A 25,387-nucleotide genomic window follows, 5' to 3' on the forward strand; every position below is an offset into this window, starting at 1 on the left:
TTGCTTCCTACCTTTAGTGTTATTCTAAACCTAACTTTCAGGTGTCAACCTATAATTCAAATCTCTTTGCTACTTTCATATTTAGTACAATTTAAATTTTTGAATATAAAAACCACATTCGAATGTGCCATCCAATTAAGCAGTTTGGTTGTGTTAAAACATAGATGTTTAAATACTTCTAAAGAGTAACATATTAATGAGTAGGAAAACACCTAACATGAAGATCTTTTGTTACCATATATGCTAAGCATCATACTTCTCTCATGATAAAATTCCTGCATATAAACTATCTTTTGTTATTTTGACTAAACATTCATGCACCAACATATTCTGACAAGTTAAAATATCAATAATTAATTAAAATGAAGTTGTTGATTTCTTTCTTACCTATCCTCTTCTATTCACACTGGTAAACGGAAAGCAAATATCTGGTTCAGTTTTATGCATGTCTCCAAACTTCAAGTGATACACATTATTTCTTTCTCCTCATATCTATTCCATGGAATCACATGCTGATTTAGCTGTTGAATAAGTTTCCAAACACAGGGATACCACTGCCTTCTTCTATGAGTCATTGTTTTTGGTCCATCCTCATTTTTCTTTGGAGTAAAAATTCTGCAGGACTCCCTATCAGCTGAAATTCTGCTAATGAGTCCTTTCTAGTCTTCTTTTAAAGAAGCTAAAGGTGGTTCACACTGGCAGGACTGTTACTACTGCAGTTATTACTTAGTAAGTCTGTGGTGAATATGTCTAGCACTTCACAGATGTAAGGATACTTATCACCAATAGACTTATGCTCTGAGACTTTAAAGAAAATTCTGAATCAATAATGGAAGTTCCACTTCACATCTTTTACTCTTGTATTTATTAAAGTTTTCAATACCCCATTCACATTTTTTTTCCATCTGAAGACCTATTAGTATTATCATTCCTGGTTCATTCATTTGCTCATTAAATATTTATTAAAGGCTTACTGCATGCTAGGCATTGTTCAGAGCATTGGGAGTACAGCTGTAAACCAGACAGAAATTCCTGCTTTCAAGGGATTTATATCTAGTGATATTAAACATAATGTATAAATAAAATATCCAAATTATATCCTGCTGATTTTACACTGCTGTTATTTTTCCCAGTGGCCAATGTTTGAAGTAATCCTTGAATCCTATTTCTTTCCCCACTGTAAAATTCTTTTACTATTGTTTTTGTAAGCTTTTTATTCTCTGCATTTTTAATTCTTACTACTGCTACCATAACTGAAGTACATCCATGTAATCTCATTTCAGAATTACTGTAACAGCTTCAATCTCTTTCTTCATGCTGTATTCTACTAGTGTTATCATTTTCAGCCACAAATATGATTATATAAATCATGTGCTTAAAAATATTTCTCATTCATTCATTCAGCAAATATATACTGAAGAATTCATATGACAGGTATTATTTTAGGCCTTTGGAATATAATAGTGAATGAAAAAGACAAAGTCCCTAACCATGTGGAGCTTATATTCTAGTAGAAGAAAACAAACAATAAACACATAGGAACAAGGGAAAGACTATTGATTGTTCACGGATGATCTCTCTCTTAAAGTAGCATTTGAACTGAGACCTAAAGAAAGTGAGGGAATAAGCCATGTAGAAGAAATAATAGCAAGTTCTTGCCTGAGTAAAGGAATAGTAAAAGTGTTAGTGTAACCAAAGTGGAATGAGCTATAAAATGAAGGTAGAAGATGAGTTTCTAGAGGCATTGTAAAGAGAAAAGTCATGAAGTGTCTTAGAAACCACTTAGTGGACTTTGGGAAATTTTTTTTTTTTTTCTGATGGAAAGCCAACAAAGATTTAAGCTTAGCTGTGACATAATCTGATTGACATTTTAAGAAATTGATCCTGCTTGGTTCACTGAGAAGAGACATGTGAGAGAAGATGGTGGCTTTGATCAGGATGGTAAGAATTAGTTGAATTCTGGATAAATTATGAAGATAGAACCTACAAGAAGACTCTAAGGTTTTGACTTCTGGAAACAGCAGCATGAAGGAGTCATTAGCTGCTATGGGGAAAACTACAGATCTGTAGAAAGTGGCAGGGAAGATCAGAAGCTCACTTTTTAACTTTAAATTTCTATTGGATATACAAGTGAATGTGTCATCTATTTAGTTGGATACAGAAGTCTAAAGTTTAGGGGACTGATCCAGTCTAGACCTGTAAATTTTTCATTTATCAGTGTCTAGATGGCACGTAAGTTGTAAAACAGTGTGCGATTATCAAAAGAATGAAAATATGGGTAGGAAAAATTACAGGGCTCACATAAATGATCAATCCAACACTCAGTTCCTCGTCATCATCAGTTCCAATGAGTTTCATTTCTTCTGAACTTTATATTTTGGTTCTGAAATGCTTAAATCAAGCATTCTACTCTCTCACTATTATCTTTGATCCTTCTTCCTATATTTACTACTCCCGTTTTTCAAATTTATTCAAATTTGAATCCTCTACTTCATTGATCACTTCTTATCTTCGCTGCAATTCTTATTCAGCTTAGACTTTATGATATTCTTAAGGATATTCTCAATTATCTTGCCCCATTAGCCTTCCATAGCAATCGTCTGCAGGACAACAACCTAACATCAAAATGGCCATAGGTATTCTTTCCTCCCATACCTGCGATAAAGCTGTTAGAGGGAAAAAAAAAACATACCTTTGATTCATTTATAGTGATCACAAATCTACTGCCTAGAACCACAAGTGGACACTTACCACTTGTCACTAATCCATCTATGATTTACATAGTTCTCCCATAATCCATCATGCTATGTAAATCTCCATATTCTTGAAATATCTTATCCTATCATCTCCCCTGCCACTGTCAGCTAGTTAGTTTTTTACTTTGTGGGGAAAATGGAAACCATTAAATGGAACCTTTAACTTTGTAAGATCCCTGCCTATAAATATGCTTGCATCAGCTTTCAGCCTTTTTTTCTACCCTCATTTCAAATTTAAAGAGACATTGCTCTTTCTATATAATATGCCCTGGATTTCATCCTTTTCTGCATCATCTGGTGCTCTATCGATTAACTTTCTTTTCTTCAGTAAATTTTCTCCCTCTGTATGTACTTTCCATATGTTTCAACGCACTCCAATTTTCTCTCTTGAAAATAATTCTCTCTTAAACACATATCCTATAGTGGTTATTATTCCTTCCTACTTCTCTTTAATTTTATATATACTGAGAAACTTTAGAAATAGCCATTTATTATTTGGACTAAATGTGTGTTTCATCTTGTAATAGAGTACAATTTTTAGTCTATAGCTAGTCTTCACATGAGCAGATTCATACCACTGCAATACACAGGAGTTCATAAACAAAATTCTACTCGAGTAGGCAGTGCCTTGTCCTTAGATTCAGTCAGAAGATCATCCAATAAGGATGATTTATATAGCTGTCCTACTAATTCACTCTGAAGGGTATCTTTCACATGACTAACCAAAAACTGCATGACTGTCTTTGGTACACTGTCTTGAATATTCTTTCTGACAATAAGAAAATATGATTTGATGAGCCATTCAATAATCTCACAATCTCGCTATTCACAGGCAGATAGTTTTCGTGAAACAGGAACCAGCACTTGCAGCGGATTCACAGCATGGCCTTTTTGTGGACTGCCTGGCATAATTTGAATTAGTTTCGATGTTTCCTCGGCTAATAATTCTTCAGCTTTTGAAGTTTTCAGCATTTCCCTCCAGTTGCCTGTTGATTCTTGAACAGCGTCTCCAACCCCACCACCTCCAGATGCAACATTTTTAGTTTCCCTCCTGCTGTTCTGAATTAACTTGCCATCAGCCTCAGCAGAAGCAGCAGAGGAGGGTTCCTGGGAGGCAGGTGCCAAAGAACTTGGAACTTTAGACTTGTCTAGTAAGGCAGCTGTAGGTAATTCTCTTGCTAGCCTGTTTCTCCTTTGTTCCTCTGTCTTGTTGTTCATTGGCCCACAAGCATCAGCCAAATCTGGATGTTTTGTGTTGATATAAGCCAACTCAATTGCCACTAAGTTATGAACAATTTCATATGTAACCAGCAACCATTTACAAAGAAGACAGTTACTACTTCGACTATGGCATTATGCAGTTTAGGAAACTGCAATAACTCCAATGTACTGTAATTGCTACTGTGATGAATGATCCTTTCCATTTCCTCATGAACCAGTTACACGTACAGAGGCTGGGCTTTTCCAGACATTTGAAACTTCAGGCACAAACAAAGCTGGACGAGGACTGGTAGCATTTCTAATGGCAGTCAAAATGTCAAGAGAATAAAGGCCATCTAGTGAGTAAACAGATTCTAAGGTTTGCACAAAAGTATCATGGAAAATATAACAGATTCTAGCCCCATCCCATAGCTCCGAATATATTTTAATATATTTTGCAGTTCCTTCAACAGGTTTACAATATTCTGTGGCAAATTGGTAATGAGCTGGAGTAAAGTAGCACTTTTATCATCCACAAGTTCACCATAGCTATTTAGAAGAGACTGTTATTGAGCAGCTAGAACATTTATTTTTGTTTTCAGTGCTGGTAAGCAGTCTTTGATGTGATGCATCAGTAACCTATTCAGAAACATTGTTCCATTTCCATTAGCCAGAGGTGGGTATTTCTTTTGAAGGAAAGCATATTCATCATGGATTGAATCAGTTACACTCTTCTTACTGTTAATATCTAGCTGGCTCTTGTTAACCAACTCCAGCTATTCCAAGTCTGATTGGTAGAACCCTTCCCATTAATACTTCCATGGCATCAGTACCTGCCTTCATGAGGTCTCAAGTGTAGTGATTACATCTAGGATTCTGCAACCCTCTGGGTCTACCTCTCTTGAAATTTTAAGTGCTCTGATGTTGCCATAATTGTATTAGCAGCAGTGACAGAGAGGATAATGGAACTGAGAAACCTAAGAATGAGCTCCCTGATTAGAAGCTCAATGCCCTTAGGCTGATCACCTACACGCAAACCTTGGTCATTCCTGGCAAATCCATAAGTGTAAGTTTGAAAATGCTGGGTGAAAAAAATCTTAAGATGAACTGGTTCAGGGCTTACTTTCTTATTATTTCCTGAAATCTTTTCTATTTCATTTTCAAATTCTTGTCAAATTTCATCGAAATCCTTGTAAAGCTTATTTTTTTGTGTGAAGAAATTTACCCCTTTCTTCTGCTTTAACCCCATTTTCTTTTCTTGTTGTTTTGGTTTATCTTCAATTGAAACATGGATCAGCTGCAGAATGAGAGGTCTCTGGGTGACAATGCCAGTCCCACTGAGAAGCAGGTCCCTCTCCACTGGGCTTTCTAGTACTGAGCTCTTTCCACTGCTCTGTATTCCCACCACCACAATTGGAGGCAACTGGGTGATGCTGGTGTCCACCTCTTGGAGCTTGTTAATAATAGGAATTAGCACTTCCATAACTTCAAAAACATGGGCTCCACTGGCCAGCCACATAAATAAATGGGGCCAGGGCCCAGATTCTACCTTTTTCCTCCTTTCCTCCGCCCTCTTTTTGGACCCCTCACTTCTTATACAATTAAGCTCTTTGATATTGTTTTCTATAGCCACTGAATCCAATTCTTACTTTCCATTTAATCTTTCAGGTCACTGGAAACTTGATTTTCCTTAATTACTCCACTAAAATTACTCTCACCTAGATCACCCTTTATCTTCTTACTGCTAAATTTCAAAATTTCAATGGGTACTTTGTTTTTGAACTCTCAACATTATGAAACTCCTAATAAACCCTTTTACCATCCTCTCTTGACCCTGGCATGCACGATTCCATATCTTCCCGGTATTCCTGCCTTGCATCCATCTTTGTTTTAACTGTTGTAAGGTATATACTTCCTCTTTTCTTTCTCTTTCTTTATTTAATGCTTTTCTTCCTCAGAGAAGAACCCTCTTATCTTCTCACTCAGAATACATTGCGGGGCGGGGCGGGGGCGTTGGGATTTCATCAACTTCAATAGGTTCAATGAACTATTCTACAAATTCAAATCAATAGCTATAAACAAGATCTCACCTTTAAATCCCCAAATTATTTATATGTTCCCAACACTGTCAGCTCAATTTAATGTGTCCAAAACTGCACTCATCAGCTCCCTTCCCAAAATTCTCTATCTAATGGGACTCTTATCTCTATGTAGGGCATCCTCATCCACTCAGCTGCCAAACCAGAAAGTTTAAAAATCAGCCTTGACTTCTCAATAAGTCTCATTCTCCTCCCTTTAAACAACCATCAATTCTTATGTATTCACTATGTCCTTAATATCTCATGAATCAGCCTACTTCTCTCTATGCTGTTACTCTATAGGCTCATATTAATAATTTAGTGTTTTACTTGAAATAGAATATTGAGTTTCTCCTGTAATATTACCCTCAATTAGCTTTATAATACAGTGGATGGTCCAAAAATAAATAAATAAATAAGTTACCATTACTCTTTCATCTGTCTCTGCTTTGGATGACTACAAGAGACTTTTTACTGGTCACTTTGCTTTAGTCTTTTCTCAAATCATTCTCCAACCAGAGCCAAAAAAATGTTTCTAGAGGAGAGAGCTGATTAAATGACCTGCCGGTTTAAAATTTTTAATGGGTCCTCATGGTCCTTAGTACAGAGTACAAATTCCTTCCATGAAATATCTTATTTCTTGCCCTGACAACCTTCTACCTTCTATCTCACCACTATTTTCTGTCCTCTAGCTTATCTCATACTTTAGCCACACTATGTTATTTTCTCACTTTTTTGACCTGTACAGATACTATTTCCTCTGCTTCAAATACCATGCTCCATCTTCCTCAGCTGGCAAACTTCAACACATCCTTTTATTTCCTTTTATTTACCTTTCTTGATTCTTCAGCCCCTTTTTATCCTCATCAATTAGATTACATAATCCTCTTACCCTGTACTTACATTGTATTGTAACTTTTTTACTAAACTGTCTACTTCACTATATTATGAGATTTTGAAATGAGAAACTGCATTATTTACCATTGTATCTCTAAAACCTAACCAAATGTCTAGTACATTGTGTACATTCAAATATACACTGAATTCTGACTTTAAAAAAGAGAATGAAGGTAAGTAATATAACAATGAAGCATTCAAGTGGAAATGAATTAAATTAGGTCATGATTCAGATTCACATTTTTTACTTCCTTATCTTTTGAAGCAAATGAGTAGAACATTGGCATTTTTTTTTGAATAAGCAAATTTAAATCAGTTTTGGAAACTTTTAAATTTTAAGATCATCTAAAATTTAAAAATATATATATAATCTGGTCTAAACAGCACCCTCAGGAAATTAAACTAGTTCTAAATTCTGTGAAGTGTTTACTGAAATTTCTAAGAACCATCAGGAAGGCCATTAAAATGAGAACAAAAAGTACAAAAATATGGAATGTACGATTCTGGTTCCTCAGGGGGGAAAAATTGAGAGAGCTGGAGAATATTCAGGACAGTGGGTATATATCAAGCTCAAGGATAGGAATTAGGTAGGGATTCAGTTTTTAACCACATTCTAGAAATAAAGAGAACCATTAGCATTTGGATAAAGAAAACTTCAAACAATTTAAAGTACTAAGTTATAAAGAAAGAAAATTTATAGGACTTATTACTCCAAGGTAAAAAAAAAAAAAAAAAAAAAAGAACAAAGAAAGAAAGAAAAGCAGGAAAAGAACTGACTACCCCTAGGGGCATTCTTGCTGTAAGTTCTGGATGAGGCAATGAGGTAAACTTAATTCAAACACCGATAAGGGCACTCTGAAACATCATGCTTCCACATTTGACCAATGTGTTCAGAATGTGTTTCATGCAGTCTAGGATTTCGCTCACATTACTCCTTAGTAGATTTTGTCTATATTTACCCTTAAATGAATCAGAAATGATAAGAAAATAAATAGTTATTTAATAATCAGAATGTTTCTTAAACCAAATTTTAAAAAAAGAAACTGTCCTCCTTATGTATGTTAGTCTGCTTTTGTCTTTATCACTAAACTTAACATTTGTGGCCAAACTGAGCTACTAAATCGTACAGGTAGATTTAAAGGTAGCCCACAGTCTGGGACAAATCCTGGATCCTGGCCAGGGGCTATGTCACTGTCTCACTGGCTAAAGACAGGACAATGATTTGTCACAGTACTGGTTCCACAAGGCCCTGCATGTCCGCAGCTCTCCAGATACCAGGTACAGCTATTACAGCGGAATAAGAGTGTTTATACATTGTATTCTAGTTTTTCAGTATTCAAAATTCTCTTGGCCATCTGAAGCTAAGTTGCTTAGACCTTACATAGGCCTTCCTAAAGGCTGGAGGACAATTTGATCACCTGGGACACCCTAGATGCCTTACAGTTCATAAGTTTTACACACTTTAAAATCATTAATATTTAAAATTTAAAACACTATAGAAAAATGTATATTTAAAAATGCAATACCTAATAATATTTTGCCCTTTAGATTTTCATTATCTATGTTCTTTCCTTTTATTTTTATGTGTAAATATATGCTATGTTTTTACACTGGAGGTTAATTTGTGATCCAGTTTTTTGAATAAAAAACAGGTGTTGAATGTAGACAATCTGATACAATTTTTCATTGCCAATGTTAACATTTGACAGATAATATTTTTCTCACTGATAAAATAATATATTTTCTATGATAACTATGTGATTTAGAAAAATCTACAAGTTTTATTTGCTGCAGTAACTAATTTCCAGTTTCTTAATTAAAAATCATGCCTCTTGAAATCCTTTTCAGAAGGAACCCATTATAAAACTTTTTGAATTGCCCCTGAAAATCATAAATGGGTGATTCTTTTACTACTGGCATTAAAAGTGAGACTACTTGAATTTTTAAAATACCTACTTAGCATTTATTGTTTAAAATATTAATGCAAACTATATTCCTGGAGTTTCTCAAATTTATTCTTAATAGATATGTAAATTTACTTATAATTACATTTGCAAATTCTGATACAATGTTTATACAGGCCTGCTATTTGAAAAAGTTCAAAATTCACCTTTTTCTACTGCTCAGAAATAATATTTATGTCTACAGACAGAAAATTTCATAATTTTTAAATATACCATTTACATTTAAAGATGTATCTGAGATTCCTATTAAACTGATAAAGAAATGAGTCCACAGCTATACATCAACCATAAGTCTATTCATTCAGCACTTTATATATTCCGCTCAATGAATGAAAATTATAGCACTCTGAATTTTTTACCAATAAAAGCTTCATCATAAAAGAGGTTTAGAAATACAGTGCAAATATTTATACAAAAGACACGACTTTAGAAATGGATAATGGATAATATTGTTTAGATGATTTATTCTCAAGACCTTTTTAAAGAAAAGGAAAAAAAAAATTCAGATAGATTTAGGTTATACATAATCCAATCTGTTAGTTTTCTAACTTAGGAGCAAAAACAATTGAAAGCTTTATTGAAAGCCTTATTTTTAAATGACTGAAGTAACCCTAGGATACTATTATCATTTTACATTGACACATACTTTATAAAAGCTTTAAGGAAAACTAAAAATAATTTTATTACAGAGCTCTTGATAATGTGCTCTAGATTGTTCTTTAACAATGGGAGGCACTAAATTTATGTGTACTTTTACTTGTATCCCCTACCCTGACTTCCTAAACTCTCATGTACTCTGAAATTTGCATAATGTTTTTCACCTTACAAAAAGTTATAAAGTATAATCATTAAATTTCAGAAAACGTAGGCAGCAGTATTAAATACCCACCATTGTGGCTGGGCATGGCCAAGAGTGAATCTCTATCTTCACAATATTATAAATTATGTCCAAAGAAAAAATAATGCACATACATGTATACATACACACACAACAACAACAATAATACACACACACACACACACGCACACACACACGCTTCACTTTTAGCCAATGGGAATGAAGTTAAGTTTGACTTTAGGACACTATCTTTCTTTTCTGTGAATCTTTTCCCCTGCAAGGGGCCTCTTTCAATAACTATGCTTTGTGCACAATCTTTCCTGTTTGAAAGGTGCTTTCTTGAAAGGATATGATATACTAAATTATTTAACATGTAAATAATGGGTAAGAGTTTTATCACCACTTGTAGAAGAGAGGTGTTTAGTTGTGTTTTGAACAAGGGACAGATCCTTTTAAAACAAACTGATCGCTAATTATAGAATTCTTTCAGGCATCTGTGAACAAGTGAGGGAGATATTTTGAAGGAAATAGATTTACTTTTCTAATAAAAGTTGGATGCCATTTACAAACACTGTGCAAGGCAGCAGAGTGAAATTACATCACATAAGCAATCACCTATACTTGCGTACAGGGCTGGCCATAAATCCTGACACAATATATTTACTGGGGTCACTTCCATTTTATCTTGTCTTATACTAAAATGTAATGGGTTTGGGGACTTAATATAAGCAGCTATCTGAAGACAATACTTAAAAAAAATATTCCTACATAAATTCAGACAGTGAAAATAAAAAGGAAAGGACTGTGTTGCTTAGCCTACTTCAGGAGCAATATAGTGAAGATTAGATAATATCATGAGACAGGAGAGAGAGACAGACAGTAGAGAAAGAGCTACGATTGGAAGTTATTTTTTTTAAAATCTCACTAGTGTTTTAATGTAATAATGTTCTTTGCCTGGATGCCTAGTTGAAGTATAGCAAAAAGCTGATAACATTGGATTCAGTGTTTTCCCCATTAAACCACACAATGCTAAGTAAAAAGCAAATTGTGATAAAAATTAATATATTGATTATTCGTTGAAATAAATTGAATCTTATTACTTTAGGTATACGGAATGAATTCATGTTTGTACTTCAAACATGAAATCATAGGCATATTATTTTAATATTTTCTGAAATTGGACATCACGAAAAAGACCAATACAATCACTTCTTGTCTAAAAATGTTAATCCTTTGCAACTTTAGAACACTTTTTCTAATTTTCTAGAAACTTCTTGGTTAAAGGAAGAAAGAAGAGCAATATCAAGGATCAATGCTGTTGATTAAATGGGCTGATAAAATAATTTCTCTCAGTAACTAGAAAATATATTGCAACCCGAATCATACACTTGTATTTAGAGGGTAAACTCTCAAGGTTTTAACTTTTGATGTAGCCCATCAGTAGGACATAAAAACATTTATATAGTCTAAGGAAGCCTTTATTCTTATTTTTAGAGTGATACATGGAGATGAATGTTATGAGTTATTAAAACTTTTTAAAACACCAAATGACACCACAAAGCAACTTCACACTTTTGCATTAGTTACTGCAGTAGCTATATATTTCAAAAAGTAACCTATATGACAAATTGCATACAAGTAACTGTCTGATGATCTGGTGTGTACATAATTCAATTCGTCAATAGTTAAATTTAATGAAGAAGCTAACTTACCGGTGGATCAGCCCCCTTAGAACCAGTCAGACTTCCTGTTAGGGATTCGATATCCTGAAAAGGGGAGAGGTGTTGATTGTAAAATGCTACTCAATGGCATGGAGAATTTCCCAGTCCCACAGTGTAATATTTTCTTTAAGCTACAAACTTAGGGTACTCAGCTGTATTTGTTTTGTTTTGTTTTTAAACAATCTTGCTACACAAATGCTATACAACTAGCCTATATCTAAAAATTTGGATATTTTCTCAAACTCTGTACAATCTGTAAAAAGAAAAAATATAAATAGACTAATTATTCCTGAAATATGCAAGAAAATAGCTCTAGGTGGGAGAGCAGATGTTTTGTTCTCTAAGAAGCTGAAGTGAGGGCAGAAAAGAAAAACGAAAATTTAATAAAACCACAATTTAACATAGTATTAGCAAGAATATTAATCGCATGGAAAAGGCTGAACTCAGAAAAATTTTCAATTAGCTATAACCCACTCTGTTACTATATATAGAAAATGAAAATATATGCAGATACATAGATTAGCTATTCTTTTATGAGGACCGACTTCTAATCTTGAATCAGTAACCACAGAAGATCATGCCTGAGTACTGATTATAATTGTCAAAGGCATCATAAATGAGGAAATGGGTGATGCTTGACAGCATGCCCTGTTTACAGGGACAACTACAGCTCAGCACATGCCCTGTTTACAGGGACAACTACAGCTCAGTCTGATTGGCTGCAGGCTTTGGTTCATACTAATCATATGACTTCTTCGAAAGAACCTAGAACTCCAGATTTTTGAGCAAAATCTCTCAGGATTTTAATGTTTACAACTGTCTTAATTTTTAAATCATTCTCCCACACCCCCCAAATGAAAAAACAAAACCAGTTTTCTCAAAGGCTGCTGGATAGGAGTTTAGGGCTACAATGAAGAGTTATACTTTTTGCTAAAAAGTTTCTTTCTTGTGACCCTGGTCACTTCTTATCAGTTTGGATCTCACTGTTCCCCAGGTTGAGGAACCTGGGGAAACATAGTTGCAGTAAGAAATCAAATATGGAAGATAACTGAGTAAAGATAGAAGGAAAATAAAATTAGATACCTATGATCAGAGAAGCAGCCAATGATACCTTGATATCATTAAGAAGATTTGTGCCAGTTCACTTGGGACTTAATCACATCATTTTCCTGATATCTCAAAAATGGGGAATCTTAACAATAAATATGGGGCTGAAATGAGCATATTAAAGGCAAGGCAGGGGAGAAGGTAGAGATGGTGTGATTAAAGTTTCCATTTGAAGAAGCTGACTTTGAATGGAAAGTCAATGGGTGATGAAGTTCTACATGAATTTTTCATTAGGGCCACAAATGGTAAGAAAATCACAAGGGATACTTGGCAAGAAAATTATTAAGTTGTCTTCTCTATAAAGGATATATTGTATATGATACTTTTCCCTATCCAGCATCCCATTGAGGAACTTCTCCTCCTTCTCCACCCTACTCCCCATTCTAGCTCCAAAAGTGGCTTACAAAAATTGCTTCAAATGTTGTAGGAGCCTGATGGAAAATTAAGGCAATTTATATTCTGGACGATATAATGTTAGAGTCTAAATCCTCGATTCTACCATTTGAGCAATGTTTCAAACTAGGTGTTCTCTTTGCCTTCAACGAAAATAGTTCCTGGCTCTCAAAATCTAAAAGAATCCTAATTAATACGTCTGCATCATTGTTTATTTTTTAAAGGGTCTCCCTCTCCACCCTGTTGAAATTCTTTATTCCAACACAATGCACACCATAAACAACCAAATGACCTAAATTATTTGCTCTTACATGTTCTTAAATATTCTTGTTGTCATCTGAGTAAATTGTATCTTTATATAGTAAAAGTAAAGCATAAAACATAAATTGGCAAACAAAATTAATATCTTTTTTAATCTGAAAATAAAATATAATTTAAAAAATTGTTTTAGAATTCATGAGATGAATGAACAGATAAGAATTGGAAGTAAAATGGTTAAAACAGTATGTTAAAAGAAAACAAAATACACAGACCATTTTCCTGTTATGATAATGACAAAAAACAAAGTTATATTTATATGAAAGTTTTATTCCAAGTACCTTCCATTCTTCATAGAAAGGCATATAAATTATATTAAGAATAGAATTTCTGATGATGTTACCAGAGACGTAATAGAGAAATTGATTCAGATAAAAAGTATTTTAGCAATTAGGTGATGCATTTCATCGAATTGTTAAAAATTCTATCATGAAGACTTCTTGCTATCATATATAAATTGGGCCAATTTTCAGATTTCTAAAATTTTAAACTTTTCACAATTTCATGGTCTTGAGATAAATAAAGCAAAAGTAGAATTTAGAAAATGAATAGAAGTGGCATTGATATTTGGTTTTTAACATGTTGGATTAAAGCAAATTATGAACTCATGGTTCTACATAGTACTGATATACTTTTTATTCCATTTATTTGTTTAACTGAAAAATAATTTTTTAAGTTTGTGTTCTATTTTGAGTGTAAGTTTAAAAAGAGTGGACAGCCACACAAGTTAAACAAGGCTTATTTCTCATTTAGTGTAAAAAAGAAAAATTTCAGGTATGAATATGAGGAATGTGTATGAATGTATTTATGTGGTAAAATTAGTAGATGAAATGAATTCTTTGAGAAACTCTGAACATAATTAAAAGTAAGTTAATCTCTTTGATGGTTATTGAATATTTTATCTGCAAAATATAATTGAAATCCTTGATAAATGTGTCTACCTTGTTATTTAAATGTCTTTATAAAGATAACAGCAAAAGGGGACATCAAAAAGTAAACATATCGAAAAATTTTTGACTAAATTCTGTAATAATATTTGTTTGATTAAAAAATTTAAAACAAATTGATTTTTATTGTTACAAAATTTATTTAATTCTATTGTACATCATGTTCATTTAGATTTAATAGCTATTAAAATAACTAGTACTTACTGAACATTTACTAGATGCCAGGCATTCATTAAATGCTTTATACATATTATAAACAGACTTATAAGGTAGTTGTAGTAGCCTTAAAAGTCGGTTATTTCTTTTCTGATGTAACAGGTTAAAAGTTTATAAAACTTACCCAATATCACACAGCTATCAGAAGTAGGGTTATAAAACATATTTTTTGTATGACTCCAAACCTGTGTTTTTAATACCAGTTATAAAGACAGCTTCTCCCTGGCATCCTGGGGACCTTGCACATATCCACACAGGCCATTAGATAAGGCTAACCCATAGGCTGGCCTAAGTCTTAGTGGAATGTCCTGTGAATCTTCCAAGAACATCACGAGGCCGGCTATCTTATGAAGAACTTCCACATGGCTGCTTATCATTCTCCACCGGGCACCAATGAGGTATGGAACTTTCTACCGCACTCCTCCCCATCCCAGATCCACCTGCAAGCTATAAGCTGCTTAGGTGCAATGTGGAATTGTCTGCTGTCAACAGAGCAGCCTACCACTCTTATCATCTGACCCATCCAAGTTGTCCTGTGCGACTAGGGACCAGGGCCAGAACTAGAATGAGGCAAGTAATATGTTGAGAGTACCAGTTTTAAGGAGGCACTTATTCTAAGGGTGATACAAGTGCTGACCCTATACTTGCAGGACCCCAAGAGTAAATGCCTCCTTAAATTTTGTGCCCCAGCAACCTCATTCAACCTCAAGAACAGGGTGGGCAGTTGTATAATCCGGGGAGTGAGTGACTCCTTAAACTTTGTGCCCTAGGCACTTTACTTGTCTCGCCCTAGTCCTGGCCCTTCTAGAGATGTGGAGAGCTGACACCACAGTGACTTTGTTTGCTGTATATGTAATAAATTCTTTAAATGCATCTGGACTCATTGTCTCCTTCCCATTGGAATCTATGGCAAGCCAACCTAGTACCTGCCTGTGTGCTGCTGCTCAAGGACTGCTTGCTGCCTGATACCAGTATTACATAGCCTCCATTATATGGGTTGTTATCATCCACACAGAATAAAACAAACTAGGATCTATTAATTATATAATCAATTTTATTTCTTGAAGAGAAATTTCAAGCAATGAAAGTTTCACTTCCTTTTCTAAGGTGTCAGTTACCTAAGTGTGGTTATACAAACTATGTAGAGCTGGTCTCTTAGTATTAGAAAGCTCTGTGTTCCTGGAATGGAAACCTGGTAATCCAAGGCTGAACCATGAATCAGAAGTCTTAAAGCTTAGAAAGGTTGATCTGTGGGTGGAGTGAGGCAATCGGCATCAGAGCTCTAAGTACAGTGAGACTTGAGGGCATCCTGGAGCATGGGTATCACCTCAGCACAGGTTTAAAAGGAATTCTACATTGTGCTGCACTGATGCTGTTGGTTTCTCAATTGCATCCCCCTCCCTATGGTCTCAGGTTCCAGAGTCAACGTATTTTTCTCCTTGACAGACAATTAGAATAATGGAGCTATAGGGATTGTGTAGTTTTCAGTGCAAGTCATTACGTTCAGATGCTCTAAGCCTGCTTCCTCTGTGTGGAGGTGGGAAAAAAGGAAAAGATTGGGATTTGAGGTCTTCTTTAGAGTTTCTGCTGGATCCGTATTTTTGTCCCATAAGATTAGCCCGTTATGATCAAGAAAAAGATATTAAAGTAGTTTGGGTGTAAAATACATTAAAAATAAAGAATAAAAATTCTAAACAGTTAATTGAATCTAACATTGAACATGCCATAAGACCCAGAACATCTCAAAATCTGATCCTTGCATTTAATGTTAAATTTTCAAGTATTACTCTTCCAAAAAGTTACTTTATATAACATAAAAACATTTAAAACATCACAATATTATAACCAGCTATGAGTATTTTAAAATTTGATTTATGCATATTTATAATTTGGGACTATTTTAGAAATTCTTTGGGGGCAAAGTGATTATATTTCAAAATAGAGTACAACTTAGTACATTAAACATCTACCAAAAATGTATCAGTACAGTGAAATCAATACAATATTGTAAAATATCAACAATTTTTATTGAATGATTGTATTTAAAATTTGTTTCAAGGTCTTTAAAAACATTTGATTATGAGGTTTTTATGTTTGTACAGAAGTTTACAAAATTCATGTATTCAAAATATCAAAATCAAGCACTTCTCTCATCCCTTTTATAGAAAAATTCTTCAAAATATCCCTCATCTCCTATTATCTCTTGATGCAGGCTTTTGTCCCCACTACATCACTACAATCCTTCTTATCAAGGTTGCCAATGACATCCAATTGGCTGAATCAGTTGTCAATGTTTCATCATCATTTTTCTTGATCTCTAAGTCATATTTGACACAGTGGGCCATTCCATTCTCGTTGAAATCCTTTTCTGTCTTGGTTTCCATTCAGTTTCATCCTCTATATGGTTTTATTTAGTATCATGGCTTTAAAACACGTGTGTGAGTGAATTCTGAATTTATAACTTCAGCCTCGACTTATCCTTTGTGATCCACACTACCTATTCCGATCTCCACTTGGAAATAGTACAGTCATCTAAAACTTAATAATGAAAATCAAACTTGTTCTCACTTCAATCCCTCTTCCAATGGTGAATGACATCACCATTCACCAAGTTTCTCAGGTCCAAATCCATCAGCAAATCCTGCCAATTGTATATTTAAAATATGGCTTAAATTCAGCTACTCATTATCACCTACATTTTTTTCCATCCTAATCCTTTGGACCATATTAACAATTTCTCCCTTGGACTAGAGAAATAGCTTGCTTCCTAACTGCTGTCCTTCTGTCTGTTCTTATTTCCCCCGACTCCATGTATTCTCCACATGGCAGTGAGAACTATCTATTCAGGTTAGATCAGATTACTCCCCTGATTCAAACCTCCCAAGGGTTTCACATTATTCTTAGAATGAAATGGAAACTTGTTACTATGTCATGCAATGCCCTGTGGTGATCTGATTTTGGCCATAACACTGATCCTACTTTTTGCTATTATCTCTTTCTCTCCTGCCACCCAGTCACACTAGCCCCTTTGCTGTTTCAAAAACAATTCGAATATGGTTCCTATCTCAAGGCCTTTGCACATGCTTTTCCTGCTGCTTGGGATGCTCATTCCTTAGTTACCCTCCTTGTTAACTCACTTTATTCAGATCTCATTTTAAATACCAAAATCTCAGACAGACTTTCCCTAACTATCTAAATCAGTGAAGGTTCCACATGGAAACAAATGACAAACTCAAAAACATGTTAAAAGAGCATTAAAAAAAAAGGATAATAGTATGGACGGTTTTATAGATCCAGAGGAATGGTGACGCACAGGGACTAGAAACCGATGGAAGCTATGACCACACCTAAGTCCAAAGTAGTAAAATAAAAAAGAAAAATGCTGTCAAAAGCCGAGCAAGGGTTGAACATCTCTCATAAGCCTCTAGAAAAGCTTGCCACACAGTGGAAGCTCAATAGATAGTTTTTGAATGGATGACTGACTGACTAAATGAATAAAGCACATAATACCATTTTTATACATAAAAAAAACTTAAGCTCAGAATATATAAATGATGTAGTTCTCATTTTTGTATAAATGCATCACTTTGAGAGCATGGCTTAAGGCAATAGTGGTTGCATAAATCTTTATGCAAAGCCTGAATAAACAAACTAATGAATGACTTGCCCAAGATCATACAGCTGGTGAATGCTGGAAAGAAGCTTTGAAACTCCAAGTGCTATAACCCCAAACCCAGTGTACTTTCTATTCCATTACACATCACTAATGAGACTTCTTCCTAAAGCAAAATGCACTCAATTCTGTATTATCTCATCTTGAGGCATAAGAAGGAAAATATACAAAATAATTTAATAGGCAGTAAACAATACATTAAATTTATCATCTGGTGAAATACTGCCAATACTTTAGATTAAAGACTTTATAACTTAATCATTATACAATGAATAAATCAGTACTTGAAAACTTTGTCTAACATATATGCTTAGTACTAATACACAGGTCAAATACATCAAGCTAAAAATTAATAGTTTATTTTTATGTAATATTTCATAGTATGTGGGTTCTCAGCACTGGGAATGAGTGAGTCAGAAAACAAAATTTCCTTAAAAAAATCATTCGGCTTTCCACATAATGCTTAATAGAAACAATCCTTCATCACAGAACACCAGTTCCTTGAGGCAAGCATCCAAATAATGAAGCTGAATTTGTTAATGAGGCATCTTCCTTTTCTACCAGACTTAAGCTGTTAGTGTTTCCTTGGCAACTTTACAGGGTAAATTTCCTGGGAGGCAGAGAAGAAACAGAAAAAAACACATACAACCAATTTTATAAATCTTTCCTTAGGAAGCCAGACAGAGCTCTATTTAGTCACTCTTTAAAATTAAAAAAAAAAGGAAAAATAACTACACTTTTGCGTTGAGCATAGTCTAGCCCAAATCTGAATTTTCCTTGAGCCACATAAATAATTCCTTCAAAAAAAAGAATAGTTGAGCCTCTATGGTGACTGAGGCACTGTGCTGGACACAGAAATCATGATGAATATGTTAAGGTCACAGCTTTCAGAGGGTTCAAAGTCTAGTAGGGAGTGAGAACGGCAAATGCGGTTTAGTTGACATACAGTATACACACAATAAACGCAAGGTGCCACCCTGAATCTGGTGCATGGAAAGCTAGAGTCTATGAGATACTGACTTCAAGGATCTTTCAGTCTAAGAGTATGTCTATCTGCAAAACAACATAAAGAAGAATTCTGAGAAATAAAGTGTTAATATTATAACAGGTTGAGGGGTACATTTTATAGGGTGTACACAAGTTCGAATATTTCATATTGCCAGAACTATATTTAATTTTTGAATGTATACTGAGTAAGGCTGTCCTAGGAACTTGGTTGGGTAACATAACAATGAACATTTATTGAACATTTACTGTACCAGTCACCCTGCGTAGAGCTCTACTGCCTCATTAAAGAGCACCCTAGCTCTTCTACCCGTTATTATTTTCATCACTTTCAAGATGATGAAACTGAGTCTTCAAGGGTTTAAATTATTTGACAAATATCTCACAGTTAATAGATGTTCAAATCTAGGCAGGCTGACTGCCTAGATTTTTAACAATTGTGCTCTCTTAAATAAATTGAGGTATGAAAAGGGGGGGGGCAAGGGTTTCTTGCTATGCCACATAATGACTTGAGAGAAAACATATTCATTCCATATTTGTAGAGGAATGAATGAAATTGTAGAATTTTTCTAATGGAAAAAAGAATATCCTTGTTTGATCTACAGATATGAAAGTTAATGCTACTAGATTTAGCAAAAATAAAAAGTAAAATTCCAAATATTTTTGTTATATATTTATAATTTCAAAGTATTCTCAAAGTCGAAACTAAATAGGAAATCCAATATGTATCAAAGACACATATGTGTCAGTGTTGCATGCAATAGGGTATTCTGAAGAAAGTTTCAAAGAGATTTAAGATTCTGTGTTTTCCATGGAGTGCCTCTTTGAAGCACTTTACTTTATGAAATTTTTGAATTGCTTTTATCTTGTCTATTCCTTTCTGTATGGCTGAGGTGATAAAGGGAGCCTTTTGCTAAATCCTGACTCAGTTTCATTCAGCTCCTCTTTGCCAGCTTTTACACATTCATTCATCCTTGTTATCTCAAACTCAATATGTCTAAATCAGATGTCATCTCGTCTCCTCCTCTGCCACTATTTTGGCCAGCTGCCTCCCACCTAATTTCTTCTCCCAGCACTTATCTTTGTTGGGATTTTCAATAAACAATCTGTCATTCAATCTAGATTCCTATAGGTCAACAGAGTTTTCTCTCAGTCTCGTATCCATACACCAAGACAGTCTATTTTTCTTTCTAAATATCTGTTCAGCCTAATTTATTCTCTTCTTTCAAGATCCATTGCATTCACTACCTTAGTTCAAAGCCTCATTTTATTTTTCCCCATCCGTGGCTTTCTCCAAAATAATGTCTTTTGTGAGCTATTTCTGAGTTATTTTTTACACTCTCACTCTCAAACAGAAAAATGTTTCTTGGAGTGTAGCCTGTGGACCAATGGCATCAGTGTTACCTGGGAACTTGGAAATGAATTTTCTTGGTCCTTACCCCAGACCGACAGAAACTGTGTGTTTGACAAATCCTCCAAGTGAGTCTAATGCAGGCTAATGTTTGAGAACCACTGCCCCAGAATGATGTGTTCCAGATGTAAATATGTACAAGTAACTCCTGTACTCAAAATTCATCCTAAGGTTCCCATTCTTAGGAAGAAAAAATATTGAGTATCTTTATGCATGAGGTCTTTCATTTTACAGTTGTGGACTACTTTTCTCATTTCATCCTCCACCACTTCCTCAAAAGAAACTTTATACTCCTATCATAATGAACCCTGCACTTCTTCTCTGTGTTAAGTGTTTTCTTGCTTCTATGCTTCTGCTCCACAGATCCTTCTGCCTGGAAAGTCACCCCTCTTCTCTGGATAAATCTTACTCACTCTTTGAGAGTCATCCCAGGCATTACCTCTTCTCAAGAGACTTTCTTGAGTCCCTCAGGCTAGAGTAATGGTTCTACTTTACCTCACAGGATCTTGAACTTAACTCTTTCATGATTCTTACTACACCTTTTTATAATTCTCATTTTATTCTTCTGTCTTTCCCAATTATTTAAGGGCTAAACAACTCAGTGTTGCACTTATTGTCACTGTATCCTCAGAAGTCATCATAAATAATAACCAATAGGTGTTAAAGAAATTAAACAAATTAATGTTGAATTTAGCTTCCCATGAACTCCTCATACAGAGAAAGAATGAGGTGATTGGCTGACATTAGTACTTGAGATCACTTTGAAATGTGCATTATCCTATATTAACAGGTTTATATTCTGATTACGTTTGGGTTTGTTAGCCATTGAGAAGCTAATTATCTTTGAGATTACTGCAGAAATTTAAATCTGGATGGCAAAATGAATGATGAGATATACATATTTTTTACATAACAGAGGTACCGCCCTAAGAGACCCTGCCTGAGGGGTAGCTAGCAGTCCTTCAATTTCACCTCAAGCCTGCAAGATGTAACACACATGCAAGAAAAAATATGGTAGTGATCAAGAGAACAGGTTCAAGCCTGGCTTCACTACTTATTAACCATGTGAGCTTGGGCCAACTGCTTTATGTTCCTCACATAAAATAAGTCAATCTATGTCCTAGTACCTATCTTAGGGGATCTTACAATATTAATTATGATAGTTCATGGAAAGTTACTTATTGATAACTTATAGTGATTTTTCAATTAGTATTAGCTATTACTATCCACAGAATCATGCATAGGCATAGATTAAATTATACACATATGAAATAAAGATAGGCTATGAGCACAGATTACATAATAATATGTGTTGAAACAGATATTCATTAGACCCAGATATAGTTTAATTTTAGGTTTAAATCCCCATTAGATTTCTACATGTTTTTCCTGAAAGGTAAGACATACTGTTTCGTATTTTATCTCCTCAATTAGCCCTATAAGTTCTATGCATTTCTAAGACATTGATTATTATAAATTTTTCACTGTCATTTAAAAATATATAATTTTTATTTTTCTGACTAAAAAGCAGGCAATCTTTTTGCTGTAGAGTAAGAATTATTCATTGGATAAAATTCATACCATGAATCTATACACAATTCATTCCTCTTTCCATGTGTGTCTGACATCACATGTTTATGCGCCAAGGTGGGCAGCTTTAAGCCTGTTTGAAATGTGCTATAGCAACTGAAAGGAAGCCTACAACATTTAAAAGAGGATATCAATGTTATAATCCTAGATACACATAATTTCAGGAAGATTTATTTATCAGTCTTTGTTAGTTGAGAATAAGAGGCTCAGTTACTGTGATCTCAATTTACAGTCAAACCTCTAATTATATGATACTTAATTATCCCCTATCTGATACAAAATACCAGTAAATAACTAAGAAAAAATATAGTAAACAACTATCCTTTTTAAAAAATCAGTTTTTATTTTTTAACTCAGTAAATAATAGCCTAAAATATTTACTTGGTTGAAAAAAAATGAACTGGAGATTATCCTATCTGAACTGATTTTTTTTTTTTTAAGAGGAAATAGTAAAATGTCTGTCTTTTCCAGCTGTTATTATGTGCAGTTTCACTCAATATAGTACCCTAAAGCCATTTACCATTTTGGTTTACAAATAACTGCAAGGTAGAATTGCTTGTGAACTGAAAACGAAAACAGAACAAATAGTTTGTTAAAATATGTATGTATATTAAATAGGAATTTCTAATAAATATCTAACTATCTCTCTCTCCTACTTGATTTTAGGTATTAGGCCAATTAACATAAATAGTTTTTTCAAGTAATTATAAGAAGCTGGTAAGAAAGCAGATAAAATATTTTCCAATTCACTAAGTTCACACTTTCAGAGAAATTTGCCATGGGATTTTTCACCTAAATATTAAGAATTTCATGCTTATACCTTAATTTTGGAAATAACAGCCATCAAAGAATCAGAGCTGGTGGGCTGAGATGAGAACTTGAAAAACAGTAATTAGTAGCCCTATCTAAAATTGGATATACAAAAATTTCAATAAGAAGTCTAATTTGAATGTAAGGGATATGCAGACACATTCCCTTTGCATTGTTATTATCTTTGGGGAAAAGATTACCAAGTTCTAAATCACAAGAAGTAAATTTTGAATTAATTTCCTATTCCTTCTGTTTTTGAAATGATGAATGAAAATTATAATGGTAATCAGAAATAGCAACAGGACATATGATTTCTCTATTTTTCTTCTGGCAGTTCTGTTTGAATTGATGCTACCAGGATTCTGATATGAATTAATGTTTGCAATATTAATATCACATTCTCAAAATACTATTAAATGAAAGGAAATGAAACTGACTGAAATCAGAGCATAAAATGCACTGGTGCTATGCTGTTAAACTAATTGAGACTATAGCATAATGCGAAAGTCTTCCAATCTAGAGATTTAGAGTCAACAACAGAATGTCCTATAGTCAGTATATACTGTATAGACAGTCTTGTTTTCTTGCATGCATCTCATCAAGTTCCCCCCAAAACAACCAAACCCAAGCTCCAAACTTTAAAATATGCTTTGATTTACTAAGATTATTTTAGAATATTTTCTATTCAAATCTCTCCTTTCCTTAATATTTCTGGAACACATTTTTCACTATTTATTATTCCTCCCAAATATAACTGAGATCATTCAACTGAGCCACACAGCCAGGTAAGAATTCCAAAGTGCATAGAATGCTTAGTTGAAATTAGTGCAGTCGCAAAGAAGTTTGAACACTTCTCTTGACGCCACCCAGACAGAAAATGCAGACAGTCCTCACTTTGCACAGTAAAGCATTAACCGAAACTGGTAAATACAATTACCATGTCTTGGCTTTGCACTGTTACATGGTAACTTAGTTACTTGTTATTGTGTGAAATAAGCACATAGTTCCTCTGGTTCTGATATGCACCAGTTTCAGTTAACATAGTACCATGCAAAGTAAGGATTTCTTACAGTTATTTTTTAATAGTAGGTCAGTCTTTATTCTTTTGCCTCCAGCACCCCCCAAACTAGACTGTGAATCCTGAATATGTAAAGCAGTAGCTATATATAACCCAATATTAAAATTGAAAACTTCCTCAATTGTAGTTTGGCCCAAAGGCCAAGGACAATGCTATGGTGACAAACATCTCCACATTCTCAAGAAACGAGCTATACCAGGCCATACTGTAAAAAAAAAAAAAAATGTTCAGCCAGAATTGATAAGCATCTTCTCTTAATGGGGGCATTCTTGGCATATTTAATAGGAAATATGTATACATAAACATACAGACATAGTAAGAGAGAGAAACACAACATGGGATCTATCCTCTTAAATTTTTAAGTGTACAATACAGTATTATTAATTATAGATATAATGTTATACAGAAGGTCTCTAGAACTTACTCATTTTGCATAACCAAAACTTCACACATTGATTACCAACTCCTTATTTCCTCCTTTCTGTAGCCCCCTGGAAACCACTACTCTCTGCTTCTATGCCTTTTTTTCTATTCTGTATATCTCATGTAAGTGGAATCATGCTGAATTTGTCCAGCGACTGGCTTATTTCACTTAGCATAATGTCTTCAAGATTCATTATATAGTTGCATTTGGCAGGATTTCCCTCTTTTTAATGGAAAAAGTGTGTGTGTATTATGTGTGTGTATATGTATGTATATGTGTATATACATATATACATATAGTGTGTGTGTGTGCATACTACATTTTCTTTATTCAGTCATCTGTTTAGGTCTTTTCTACATCTCAGCTGTTACAAACAGTGCCATTGTTAACATGGGAGTGCTACTATCTTTTTGAGATCTCGATTTCTTATGAATACCTAGAAGCAGGATTAATGAATCATATGGTACTTCTATTGTTAATTTTTTGATGAGTCTCCATACTGTTTTCCAAAGGGGCTACACCATTTTGCATTCCCACCAACAGTGTATAAGGCAGCGGTGTCCAACCTTTTTGGCACCAGGGACCAGTGCTCCTATGAGAATCTAATGCCTGATGATCTGAAGTGGAACTGAATTGGTGATGCTAGCGCTGGGGAGTGGCTGCAAATACAGAAGAAGCTTCATTCACTTGCCTGCCACTCACCTCCTGCTATGCGGCCCAGTTCCTAACAAGCTACAGACCAGTACTGGTCTATGGCCCGGGGGTTGGAGACCCCTGGTATAAGGGTTCCAATTTTTTCCACATATTCACTAACATTTGTTGTCTTCTTTATGCAAAGTACAGAGACATTTGTTGCTTTTCAGGATCTGGCATCTTCAGACATGGGTACCAAAGCATGTCTATGTTTTCCACTCCTTAACCCCCAAACACACACGCACACCACACCACACATTCCTGAGAG

At 34.4% G+C, this 25,387-nt stretch overlaps 1 protein-coding gene and 1 pseudogene across 5 annotated transcripts in view; both read right to left on the reverse strand.

Moving 5' to 3' along the window:
- Positions 1–25,387, reverse strand: part of PPFIA2 (PPFI scaffold protein A2) — a 418,570-nt gene that overhangs the window by 334,319 nt on the left and 58,864 nt on the right. For all 5 annotated transcript variants that reach the window (XM_039838929.1, XM_039838927.1, XM_039838928.1 and 2 more), the window contains exon 2: positions 11,446–11,499. In XM_039838929.1, coding sequence (XP_039694863.1) covers positions 11,446–11,499 — 54 coding nt within the window. The remainder of the gene's footprint in view (positions 1–11,445; positions 11,500–25,387) is intronic.
- Positions 3,351–5,563, reverse strand: LOC120583123 (dynamin-1-like protein; annotated as a pseudogene).

The sequence above is a fragment of the Pteropus medius genome, unplaced genomic scaffold (genome assembly GCF_902729225.1).
Source record: "Pteropus medius unplaced genomic scaffold, Ma_sr-lr_union100, whole genome shotgun sequence".
Lineage (NCBI taxonomy): Eukaryota > Metazoa > Chordata > Mammalia > Chiroptera > Pteropodidae > Pteropus > Pteropus medius.